General features: G+C 36.6%; 1 protein-coding gene across 1 annotated transcript in view; it reads left to right on the forward strand.

Moving 5' to 3' along the window:
* Positions 1 to 5,379, forward strand: part of itfg2 (integrin alpha FG-GAP repeat containing 2) — a 14,887-nt gene extending 9,508 nt beyond the window's left edge. Inside the window, exons 11-12 of the mRNA NM_001017908.2 lie at positions 1 to 139; positions 5,236 to 5,379. The exon at positions 1 to 139 is cut by the window's left edge and continues 35 nt beyond it. Of these exons, the coding sequence (NP_001017908.2) occupies positions 1 to 139; positions 5,236 to 5,315 (219 nt within the window). The 3' untranslated portion in view covers positions 5,316 to 5,379. The remainder of the gene's footprint in view (positions 140 to 5,235) is intronic.
* The last annotated feature ends 8,722 nt before the right edge of the window (positions 5,380 to 14,101 follow it).

Consider the following 14,101-nt stretch of genomic DNA (forward strand, 5'->3'; position numbering starts at 1 on the left):
TGTCTGGTCTACGTGAGCTTCAACCATAAGATCTATGTGTACTGGAGGGTGGAGCTGGAGAGGATGGAGCCCACAAACCTGCTGAGTGTGCTGGAGGACAGACCAGAGTATCCACACCTGCTCCACAGACTGGGAGTGGGTGAGTAGACGTCTTTGTGTATGTGTGTTTGTGTATGTGTGTGTGTGTGTTTGCAAAGCTCAACATTGCCCACAGTGACCATCTGGAGAAGCCTGGGAAAAGATACAATCTATGAGCACGATCAAATGTCTATGTGCATAATAATTTTTGCATTATAAGTAAAAGGCACACATCTAGAAAGTGTATATCACTCTGTTTAAGAGATTTCATATTTTATTGTTGAAACTAGTTAGTTACTTAATTGAAGGGTATTTATTTGTGATTTATTAAGATGTATGTCAGTTATGGTTTTGTTGGCTGATATTATTAATATGCTTAAGTCAAAGTAAATTTGAATGTTTGCTTATACACTAGGGTGAAAGCACAGTGTGCTTGATGCAAATTTTGAAAAAACTGATAAATCTGAACCCGACCTAAATCACTTTTACCTTGAAACGACATGCGTAAAACATTATTTTTTTTAAAGAAAAACCTGACCTGAGAAAGACTCATTAAAATTAGACCAAGCTGATGGCATTTATTTTTAAACCCAACTTGACATGAGTATAAACAGAATTGACATACAACCTTTATTCCTACGGGCAGTGAGAAAATCCTGCTTTCCCGCTGACTAGTTTTGGCCTTTCCACATTTATTTAAATATTATTTATGTATTTAGCTTTATATTAGTGCTGTTTATAAGCCATTCGGATTTTGGCTTTCAGTTGTGACCAGTGGATTGGAAAAACTAAATGTGATGGCTCAATAAAAATTCTATCAGTAGCCTAATAAATCATATATCTCTTCCGCTTACAAAGAAGAAAAGCACTGAATGAACACACTTTTCCTGATGGATCTCACATTTATATGATTGATTTATGTGTATGAGTTTGCAAAAAAAGTTTGATCAGCTTTAATTACTTCAACTTGTTGCACCTAAATGAATTAAGTTTTTTTTTTTTTTTTTTTTTAGGTGTAACAGGATACAGAATAGGTTAATCTGTTATATATTGTACTGTAGGGCTTCGTTCAGTGAAACATCTGGCTTGATGTACATTATCCCACTTATTGCATGGCTACTTGCAACAAAACTGAACAGTTAGATGCAAATTATTAGAATTGTTAATCTGTGCTATATCATTCATTGTGATGTGTAAATGTAGCGTTGATCTTACAGTTTTTCAGGTGGATGCCAAAGCTTTGTAGAATTCTTGACTCTAACCCTGGCGGCTTTCATTTGTGCTGTGTTTTCGGCTCAGAAAACATGATAATACAATTACAAGTACAGAAAAACAATCGGTTTATTGGGCAGTGGGTGGACATTCCGACCCGGAACTAGGGTTGTAACAATATACCGGTATGACGGTTTACCACGATTTGAACGTGCACGATTATCATACCATGAACAATTGCATATCAACGGTTTTAACCCTTAAAGACCGAGACAGCCGCCCGCGGCTAAAAATAAGTATTGCTCTTAAATGTTTAATAACTTTTGATCTGCTGATCCGATTCATACAATTCAAAGATTGGCATAAAGAAGAGAATCTCAGCTTTCCAGTGCTGTTTCACATAACATTCGCGGACTTTCAGAGGCTCCGGAATCAGTGCGGTTACGTCATCAACATTTGACAACGCTGATTTGACAAAGAAACGCTCGTAACTGTGTCTCCGGACAAATCAGACATGATACATTGATGCATTGTCCCTCCTCCATGCCCAGATTGGTTCAAACTCGCTATATCACAACCAATAAGCATAGGTTTCGCTTTTGTTTGTGGACCAAGCTTTTTGAACAACACGGAATGAGAGATAGGCATACATTTATGCGCGGCTAAATAAAACGCAAAAAAAAAAAGTTTTGCATGAAATAATTCTCATACTAAGTACTTTTGCATGCACAGCAGCACAGAAACATGACAAAACAGTGACACAGCAAAGACGAACTGCTGCTCTTGCTGTTTTCAAAAGACGCAAATGAAGATGCAGCTGTTTGTCTGCATTGCAGACAACCATATCCAAATCCATATCGATTGACGATATCCATATCCATGCTGGCACATAAAACCTAAGGATGTTCCATATTGAATCTAGTTTCGTTATGTAACTATTTATAGTATAGTAAATATTTATATCTATTTTTTACTGAGGATTTGCACCATGTTTATTTGGACTTTATTTGGACTTTGACACATTATTTATTATTTTCTTATTTTTATTTGTTCATTGTAAGTGGTGTTGTTTATAGTGACTAAAAATATATTATTTGGAAAAAGTCAAATTTGCTTCACTGTTCTATTATTTTGTAACATTTGTAACATACCGTATACCGCGAAACCGTCAAACCGTGGTATTGTTTTAGACGATTATCATACCGTGAAAAATTCATACCGTTACAACCCTACCCGGAACACATATTTCTAAAGATGATTAACTGACTATACCATTGTTTTTCAGATTAGCATATATGATTGCTTATACAATATCTGCAAAGCGTTATGGTATTTTTTATGTTTAAGAAAAGTGAAATTATGGATGCACCGATACCATTTTTTTCCATACCAATCCGATCTCGATACCAAAATTCTGAGTATCGACGATACAGATCTAATCCCCATACTGTGCAGTTTTTTTTTTTTTTTTTAAAGTATAATATAGTTCTGGTGATAAACTCAAGTAATGTATATTTTTTAGTAAAACTAACAGACCTATAGGCCTACTGTAAATTACAGATGACACAATCTAATAAAAACATTATGTGTGCTGTAAACTAGGCGACATTATTTGTTATGACATTGATCTGTTGTGGTCCAGCTTATGTTTGCTTTTTTAATATTAAGATCCATTTACTAAATAATCCCTCGCCAAATCTCACTGTGAGTGAGATGGAGAAAGTTCAAAACAAAGTTTTCTTATATGCTAAATATAGGCTAAATCATTTTCTGTTAATGACTACCCATATTGCGCCTGTCAGTTTTACTTGTAACTGTCAGTTTTACTTGTATTAATTTATTCAACTTATTTACTTTGACTACAATGAGCAAGGCTTTACAAACTATTCGCAGCACTTAAAGTATTCCCCTTGGAAGAATAAACTCAGTCGGAAGGATGAGAGAACTGAAATTTATTGTGAGAATAATTTTACGTCTGTGCAGCCAGTGAGTGTGAGTGAGTGAAGCGCTTGATGCATCACCAAGACACAGCACGCATCCTTCCGGTATCTGCTGACACTTTCAAAACTGAGCAGCACAAAGGGAAAAAATCGGTGTGATGAGGATCTGTCCAATGTACTATTGAGGCTTTTCTCATTGAAAATTTCAGGTAGGCCTATTTTGTGTGCGAAGAGCAGGTAACCTCTGTACTTCAGTGTTGCGAATGCGATCTGCTAATCTAACACAGCACAACATGATTTAGAAACAGCAGTGAACTCCTTGTTGCAGGTCAAAATGAACCCATTTAATGCAAAACTAGATGCATTTCTCCACTGAGTATTTAAAGTAACAGGAACAAATAGTCTTGGAGAAAGTTTTTTGTGTTGTCATAAACAAACGTGCCACGCAGTTTAAATTGTGAATGAGTGACAGGCGCAGCGGCGTAAAGCAATGAAGTGAACATTAATTTAACCATGTGAATATTCATCTGTACCTAACATTAAACATATATAGAATAGCTTCCGAATAGTTTGGATATAGTAGGCCTAAATGACAACTTTCTAGTGCCTTAAAATAGGCTACCTTTATGGCTTACATGGTGTACATACAAGGTCGGTTTTGCATCTGTACCAGCTGGCCGATACCCGATCCAGCAAAAATATTCAGTATCGAACCGATATTCGATCAAAGTATTGGGAATGGTGCATCCCTAAGTCAATTACTTACATATGTTGGCACAACTAAAAAAAGTTTATTTAAGGAATTTTGACCTTGATTATCCTGCATGCTTGCATACATGTAAAAAGAATACTCTGAGCTTCACTGCTTGGACTGGTGCACAAATAATCGCTCCAAAACTTGCTGTTGTCTTGTCAGTGACACCACAGAGGCGTAAAAGGCTCTCAAACTCATTCTTTTTTTCTGCGCAATTTGCGTTGTACCGAAAGTGTTTGACTGGGCTGAAGGGGGGTCAGGTCACTCCACTCAGACTCCTGCCACATGCACAGTTGTTAATGAAAAGCCAGCTTGATTTCCTGGGGCCGCGGTTAATTATTCATCCTCTGAGTCTGATGTGCTCCCGCAACGTGATTTTCAAAGCGTGATTAGCTCACCGTGCCACGGGACGCAGGTGAGAGAAATCAAAAACATGATGGATGACGGTTTTTGTCATGTTAGTGGAGATTCATGCCAGTTACGGCACATGGAGTGTTCAGTGATAAAAGCGCAATCAAGTCACGGAATGTCCTTTTCCTTCTAGAGAAATGTTTTGTTTTTAGGTTAATAAAGTGCCTTTTTGATTCCCTCAGGGAAAGGAAAAAATGAGGGTTGATTAAAATTGAATTAGTGAATTGAAGGATTTATTTGAGTTTAATTTACTGAATATATAAAAGACTACTTTATGCAAATAGATTCAGAAGGATGTTTAAAAAAGCATTAGAGGCATTTTGGAGCTCCAATTAATGTCCTCAAATTCTCATAAGCCATTAGCAGTTTTTAGAATATCTTACAAGAGTCCATACTGAGGGCTTATTTTGTTCCCATTTTTGAATTTTAAGTTGATTTATGCAGCACATCTGTACTCACATTTGTTTCTGTGAATTGTGGGGACATTACATCTAAGTTTCCATTGTTTTTACACTGTAAAAACTGTATTTTTTATTGCACTAAACTCTGTGCAGTTTTACTTTCTGAACTCATTGTGTGATTTATAAGCTTTTTGAGAAATGAAGACATCAGCAATGTCCTCATATTTCACCACCGTCTTGTAATATCAGTGTCATACCTATGTCATTATGCAGATTTGTGTCGTGATCTGACACAAAAACACATACACACACATGCATGCATGAAATAAGCTTTTGTTGGTTCCTACAGAGTTGTCACATTCTTCAGGAAATCTGAGAATCCTCACCAAAGGGCATAAATATGTGTATATATGTGTGTATGTGTTTGTGCATCTTACAGATATGAGTGACACGGTAGCAGTTCGGAAACTCATTGGAGACGTGCTCTACAAGAACATACCGAAAGACGGCGCACAATGAATCATGACTCGCAAACACAGCTCTTCATTTCTGTAAATAGACTTTTATTAAAACCGCTTCACCATACTTTCTCTTTGTCCTTGTCTGTCATTTGCTTCTTTTGTTTTCAGGCTGTTCTGTTCAGGCAGTTTTTTCTTCTGTAGCCATATTCTAATTGTAGATTTTCTTTATACCCACAGCACAATACACAGTTATACTTCACAAATGTTAAAATTAAGAGCTTTTTCAAATTAATAATATACATTTCGTCTATTTTATGTAATCAACACTTTAAAGGGATTGTTCACTTCAAAATGAAAATGTACTCACCAATCATTTACTCTGAGGTGCATGGTTCCAAATCTGTTTGCTGTTATTTATTCTAGTATCTTCTTCTGGTATTTCTAAGAATTTTTTTTGGAAACTGGTAACAACTGACAACCATTGTAGCAAAATAAATACTGTGGAAGTCAATGACAACAGCTGTAATCTTTAGTGTTTCACAAAAGAAAGAAACTCAAACAATTCAAAATGAATTCAAAATGCTTTACATAAACAGGAATAAAAGAGACTAGTATAAGAAAATAAAAAAACAAAGAATAAAAGTAATTAAAACAGATTAAAATGTGTTTAAACAGGTTGTAAATGAATGAAAAAGAAAAGTTTTATTATATTACATTATAATATAGTGCGATCTGTTGGTCGTAGCACAGTGCTCATTCTGTAAAGGCACAGCTAAACAGATGTGTTTTCAGTCTTGATTGAATGTGCCGAATGTTGGAGCACATCTGATCATTTCTGGAAGCTGATTTCAGCAACGGGGGGCGCAGTAGCTAAAGATGAATTCACCCTGCTTAAATTGAACCCTTGGAATTTCTCATTTATCTAATCCTAATGATCTGAGTAATCTGTTAGGTTTGGATTTAGTGATCATATCTGTAATGTATTGAGGTCCTAGGCCATTTAGTGATTTATAGACAAGTAATAATAATTTAAAATCTATTCTGAATATAACTGGAAGCTTGTGCAAAGGCCTGAGGAGAGGTGTGATTACTCTGATTTTCTGGTTTGGTCAGGATCCTGGCAGCAGCTTTCTGGATGAGCTGCAACTGTCTGACTGTGTTTTTGGGAAGGCCGGTGAGAAGTCCCTTACAGTAATCCACTCTGCTGGTGATAAAAGCATGAACAAGTTTCTCTAAGTCCTTACTGAAAACAAAGCATCATATTCTTGCAATGTTTTTGAGATGATAGTATGCTGATTTAGTTACTGCTTTGACATGACTACTGAAACTCAGATCTGACTCCAAAATTACACCAAGATTCTTGACCTTAGTTTTTGTTTGACCCTTAGAGCTAAAGTACACTTTCACCTTGAGAACCTCGTTCACAAATGCAATGACTTTTCAGTTTTCTCTTTGTTTAACTTAAGAAAATTTTGGCACATCCAACTGTTAATTTCATCAATGCATTGACAGAGGATGTCAATGGGGCTGAAGTCATTAGGCAGTAAGGCTAAGTAGATCCATTCTCAGTTTCTCAATGGCCAATAGCTAATTTTAGTTAATTATTTTTAGTTTCAACCCTGGTAAATTTCTTGTCATTATGTAAATAATTAATAGTGTGAATACCTAATCTCGACTAGATTGTGTTGCTGAATGTCTGGTGGTAAGGTCGTTCATTGAAATACTTATACATCTTCATACATTCAGCTTCAGCTTTGAATATTTGCGAGTGCTATGTACCTCTAGGCATTGAGTAATTGCCAGGAATAGAGCAAAACACCTGAGCCTTTTTCTGGGTGGACCAAAGTCCTTGTGTCTGTAACATAGGAAAGCCCAAAGGGGACGATTCAGTGTCCCAGCATTCATGTATTATCCATGCATCATAGAGATGCTTTGCTTTAGAGATTGGAAAAGCACACATTGATTCCAGCTTTTGTGTTTTGTGTTTGTTCTTCAGTTTTGGAGCAATGTTTGGCTCAGGTGTCATCATGCGTTATGTGCTTTCTGGCTGTTGAGGAGGGAGGACAGAGTGAAGTGTGTGACTGAAACACTGTCTGTCCCATGTGTATGTGTGTGTGTTCTGCCCTTGAGGTGTTTCTGAGCTCTGCACCGCAGTTTAGTGCAGAACACTTGGGGATTTATGAGATCTCCAGACACAGCTTATGTACTTCAGTGAACACAAACATCTCTTTAGCCTCTCAGAAGATCACACAATGTCAGATAGCAATTGTGAAGCAAATGAAACTACATATGGTATTAAATGTGGATAGAGTTTTCAATAAACCTAACTTTATCTGCTCAAAACTAACTAAATTAAATAGTTATCTTAGTTGCAAATTATAAATCTATAGAAATCGGATTTAACAATGCATTAATGCATTGAAAATTGCATTGTTTTTGCAAATAGTTTTTGTGCGTGTAAAATAGACTGATAATAAGTTGGTTAAAATAGGGGGGAAGTGTTTGTTTTTTATTGTTATACTCTCATGGTATTTATTAATATTTTGAATTCGTAATTATTCAAAAAAGTTTATTTTAAGCATATTTTTTGTCTTTTGTAGTGCTTTTGTTAGATGTGTTTTATGCATTTATGTAATATATACAGCAGGGAAAATGTAACAAACATGTAGTGTATTTTCCAGGGAATATTATTTCTAAAGGAGCTGTTGACATGGAATTGAACCAGATTTTGGTAAAAACCCAAACAATACAAGCATTAGTTTTGTGTAATAACAATGGCATGACACAATGAGAAAGTACTGAACTACTGAAACGTATTTAATACTTTATATAAAAGGCTTTTTGGGTGATGGCATCTTAAAGACGCCACTCATATGGAGAATGAAATCACATGGATTGCTCAGGTGTAAGTACAACAGAGTGTAAAAATCTTGATGGTTTTGTGGGTTTCGCCCATCAAGTCCGATCTTTATTTTATATTTTCTGCTGGATTTAAGTCAGGTGATTGGTTAGGCCAGTCTACAGCTTGATTTTCTTTCTCTGAAAGCGTTTGAGAGTTTCCTTGGCTGTTTTGCATCATTGTCTTGCTGAAATGTCCATCTTGGTTTCATCTTCATCCCACTAATATAGATATTGGACTGAATAAGCTAATATTCATATACTAAGAGGAAGGGCAGAGGGTTGCTGAAGAACTACTAAGAGATTTCAACTGCTGTCTGGGCTTTCACTGCCTTTTTACACATCACAAATACTTCATATTCAACACTTTTTCTGTGTCATTTTATTTTAGTATGCATAACGTAATTAGTAAACTAATTCGATTAGTTTTCTCTGCATATATAGATGTATTTGTTTGTTAACAACATCTGGGGGAAATTACAAACCAATGACACCTTTTGAAATATGTTTTTACTGCTTATTCAAACTACTTATTTAAAATGAGTTCAAAATTTGTGAGATTTATTTAGATGTATTAATTGTTTTATGTTTAAGCAACTTAAATTTGTAAAAACAATTATGTTAACTTAATCGATTTGTGTTGGGACAACATGAACGAATTGTTTTTTAAATGTACAGTACACATTACATTTCAACATAATGTGTATACATTTTCACAATTACTATTACTACGTGTAAAACTTTTCATAGATGAAAAAAACCATGCTTCATTTAATGATCTTTGAACAAGATGCCAACAGCATGAAGTTTGTTACCGCTTATTTATTTCGACAGCAGTTTTGTGACTGGAATTTAGTTTGATCCCCCAGACACCCAAAAAAGCAGTGTGCAAAATGATTTGCCCTTAAAAGTGCAGAGTAAAATAAAGACCCACATTCTCAGCACCCTCATCAGTCTTGCCTAATCTACTTCCTATTTGCCCGTACATGGCCATCAGAAGAGCCTACTGTACTCCTAAGGGTCATGTTGTGAATTTAGTGGTGTAATGTGACATTTAAAATCCATGGTGGCTTTTGCAATGGATGTACTATTGATGGTTTGTAGTCTTCAGCATGGAAACATTCATTATGTATCATCTTGCTGACATTATTACTCTCTTCTTTTCTAAATGAGCAGTGAGTTTGAAGAGTTCTGTGTGAACTGAACTCATTGGCCAGCTGTAAGAAAACATGGGGCAAAAAAAAAAAAAAAAAAAAAACGGCTGTGTATAGAGCCAGCAGATATTGACCCTGGGAACAAACCACCCTGGGGAACCTCTCCGGCCAAAATATGAGGTGGTTGATCTTTGTTTGTTTGCGCTTTAGGCCTCAGCTGGCTCTGTGTGTTTAAGTGGATTAGAGCTTACAGGTGTTTGTGATTGTGTGTTGAACAGCAAATATTTCCTGTCATTTACACTGAGAATCCTTTATATACCCTATATGGATGCTTCTCAATTCCTTTTTTGATTATCTGCACTTCCCTGATAGTCAGCCAAGGGTTGAACCACTGTCAAGGACTGAGACAAAAGATTCCCTAGACATTCCAGAATACACCTTATTCATGAATTAACTGTCATGAACAAGTTATATTTGCTGAATGTTTTCTGTTAATTTCATAGGCTTACCTGCTAGCTTAACCTATTCCCTGTACAAATGTTCAAATCAACCTACTAGTTTCGCTTACAATTTGTTCAAATGTTCAAAAAGTGCATGTTTAAATAACCTGTTAGCTTAGCTGTACTATACACAAATGTTCAAATGATGACGCTAGCTTAACTGTCCCCTACACAGCTGTTAACGTACTCTATGCTAATATTCAACTGAACCTGTTAGCTTAGCTGTACTCTACACAAATGTTCAAAGGGACCTGTTAGCTTAGCTGTACTCTACACAAATATTCAAATGGAAATGCTAGCTAAGCTGTACTTAGCACAAATGTTCAAATTAACTTGTTAGCTTAACTGAGCTCCACACAAATGTTCAAATGAACATGTTAGCCCAACTGTACTTAACACAAATGTTCGAAATAACCTATTAATTTAACACACTTCCCTCAAAGAAGATTGAATTAACATGTTTGCCTAAACATAATCCAAGCAATTGTACAAAATTTACCTGTTATCTTAGCACGTACCATTCACAGATGATTGAATTTACCTGTTATTTTACTCAAGACAGGTGTTCAGTTTAACCTTTTATCATAGTTTTATACTTAGTAAATGATCAAACTGTAGTGTTAACTTATGTCTGATCTGCGCAAATGTATTTGAATTAACCTGTTAGCTTAGTTGTAGCCTGTGCAAATATTAACCTGTTAACTTGTCTTATTCCATATGCATAAGTTTCAGTTAGCCAGTTAGCTTAGCCTATACCCTTAGCAAATGTCCAAATTAGTCATTTAACTGGACCTATACCATATGCGGATGTTCAAGTTAGCCATTTAACTTGGCCTATACCCTGTGCGGATGTTCAAACTAGCCATTTAACTTGGCCTATACCCTATGCGGATGTTCAAATTAGCCATCTAATTTGGCTTATACCCTTTGCGGATGTTCAAAATAGCCATTTAACCTGGCCTGTACCCTATGCGGATGTTCAAACTAACCATTTAACTTGGCCTCTACCATATGCGGATGTTCCAGTTAGCCATTTAACTTGGCCAGTACCCTATGTGGATGTTCAAGTTGGCCATTTAACTTAGTCTATATCCTATTCAAATGTTCAAATTAGGCTGTTAGTGCGACCTTTATACTTTGCAAATGGCAGTTATCATTTTAGCATGTTGTATATGTTATGTTGTATGTAAGGTATTGTAAATGCAGAGTGGAATATACTACATATTACAGCATAACAGATAGTCAACGTCTTACTGTGTGTGTGGGTGTGTTCAAAACCTCAGGCTGTGCCGGATGCCGTTCTTTTTGAAGGTGTTTTTGTGTGAATTCCACCATGGAAGCTAAAGAGACTTTTCTGCCACGTACATGTCATTTCAATTTTTCAGGCCACCGCACAATTGGCTTTTATTTCAAAACCATTTGTGTTGCTCAGAATGGGTCAGAAAAGATTACCTGGCAAAGATAAAACGAACACACCTGTGAACCTGTTTGCTGTCTTTTCAGTGGTTTTCAGAAGCCTGTGACAGATTGGGGTGAAGTTAGTGGGAGTGAATCCAGCCTCGTCTGCTGAATTGGAGGCTATGGCAACTGGCAGCCAGGAGTCGAGCTCTCCAGAGGCCACTTGGCCTATTTGCACACAATACATGGACTAGTTTTGGGCCAAGTGTGTCTTTATGTGTTCATGCTGATGGCGTGTGCAACGTATCAAGGTTAATTGCATCCGTTTTTCTGCCTGTGATGCTCAAATGTGACTCATGCTTCGTAATTGACTATATGAAATTGAAATTTTGCTGGATCTTCTGACTCATAGGCATACAGTACACGTTCTCATTCTCATCACATTTGTAGATTATGAAAAATGCAAATGTGGTCTTTACTAATTAGAGAGTGTGTATTCCTGAATGTACAATTTGTAAAGACTTGTTTTTTCAACATTTTTGATGAATGATAAATTCATGAATCATGCTGTGCACAAAAAAATATGAAACATCCCAACTTGATTTAACATTATTAATCATAAGAAGTTGATTGGTCACAAGTTAGTTTGGGGGCCAATTCTCACTATTATCTGCTTTCCTATTAGCAAAATATAAGAATATTGGATGTTTATTAGGTGTAATTAATGTCTTATTCTGCATAATCATAATCTCACCACATATATAAAGCTAACAGCACATTACAAATAACTAATAGGCATCAAATAGCAGGAAATTGTGTTGTTATTATAGATATATACACTAGATATCACATACAGACCCTGAGCATGCATCAATAGAGCCTCCATATTTGTACTGTACAGTGCTCCCAGGACAAATGTCATTCAACCGCGCAAGTCAAGACAGTGTGCCAATCTGAAGATGCTAGACTTTTGCGCTGTGTATGGATGTAGTAATGAGCAAACAAAGAAAACAAAGCACAAAGACAGAACATTTCATGTGTAAGATTTTGTTTATCATGTTTTTGTATGTTACAAACATACTGCACCTTGGTCCCGCATTAATTTCAAAGGAGCACTACCCTGTACTAAAATGGCGGCTTTATTAATGCATTCCTTCCAATAGACAAGAACAGGGTAGTCGACATCTAATGTAAATATCTGTTGTTGTTGTTAATAGTTGAGTTAAGTTTAAACCAGTTCAGCATGTTAGAATCTGCAAATTAGAAAATTCTGCTTGACTATATCAGGATTATATTTCAATTAATAGTGACACTTTTAGGTTTCATTAGTTAATGTTAGCTAATGTATTAACCAACATTAACTAAAATGAACAATAATTGCAGCACATTTATTGAACATGAAATAACATTGAACATCTTTATTTTCACTAACTAATGTAAACTAAGATACTGCAATAAATGTATTGTTCATGTTAGTAAATACAGTGACTAACATTTAACTAATACAACCTTATGGTAAAGTGTTGCCAAATAAATTAATACATATTTTCAAACTATTATTTCAATTCTGTTAAATCAGGGGTCTCAAACTCAATTTACCTGGGGGCCGCAGGAGGCAAAGTCTGGGTGAGGCTGGGCCGCATAAGGGATTTCACAAAAAAAAGTCCTCAAATGTCATTATTAACAGTTTTAATTATTTCTTCTGAACATGAAGTGTCCTGAACATTAATAGAACATTGAGTGAAGATTATGAACAGTTCTTCTGAACATGGCATCTTTTGCCTACTCCTTGCTGCCAGAGACTTGTCAGCGCTTCTTCTTACAAATCTGAACCACATTTGGCTTTAGAGCGGAAGCAGTTGAGACCCTCAGTATGGCTTGGGGGAACTCACTCAAAACTGCGCGCGTACTGAAGAGTGGTGTTGTCGCGCGCGTACTCAAGAGTGGTGTTGTCGCGCCCCACTAAAGGGCGGGACCATAAGGTGTGCTGCGAAAACAACTGAAATTTGTAAATTATATAATAGTTTTCTTTAACTTGTAATGTATTTACCCCTCCTGTTTTTTGTTTTGTTTGTTTGTTTATTTTTTGTTATCTGTTGTTGTTTCTTTTTCCAAAATTGTTGCTCTTTTTGTCTCTTCGATTTCTTGTTAACATACTGTGATTATATATTCTCACTTTCATATATTACTAAAAAAAAAAAAAAAAAAAAGGTGTGCCGCGTCGTGGGGGCACTTTTGATCATTTTGGAAGGGCACTTTCTATCCAAGACTAAAAAGGGCATGTGCACTGCACAGGTTGAGCCCTATGTGTGCACGTGCCTGCCCTCACCTAAAAAAAGGCGTATATATGTATAAATAAAACACCCCCACCCCACTTTAGTCACATCAGTCTGTACCAGTCTGTATCTACCTATAATATATATAAGATGCAGGCTGTAGCTGGGTAGGTGGCAGGCTGCAGATAGGTAGCTAAGTGGCAGGCAGGGGCGGGAACAGCTTACCTTGGTTCTGGCCGGCGCCAGTTCCCTCCTAACACTTCCCGCCCGTCACAGCGTCTAACAAAGGGGCGTGGTGCGTGGTGACGTCAACGGCATCCAGTGACCGCTGTGTACGGATAGAATCAGCAGATCGGGGAGCGCTTTCTCTCCCCACTGTGCTGATTCTGTCAGTGTACAGCAGTCGGCGCGGGCCACAAAATATTGCACTGAGGCCGCAAATGGCCCGCGTGCCACGAGTTTGAGACCCCTGTGTTAAATATTATTACATTTTTATTGAATATTTTGAATCTGCTGCATCGTTTAAAATCCAATATGTTGTTAGGTATGAAAATTAGCATTAAACAGCTACAATTGGTTCTTGTAACCAAACATAACGCTGGCAAACCCCGCTGTGAA

Source organism: Danio rerio, chromosome 4 (assembly GCF_049306965.1).
Source record: "Danio rerio strain Tuebingen ecotype United States chromosome 4, GRCz12tu, whole genome shotgun sequence".
Taxonomy (NCBI): domain Eukaryota; kingdom Metazoa; phylum Chordata; class Actinopteri; order Cypriniformes; family Danionidae; genus Danio; species Danio rerio.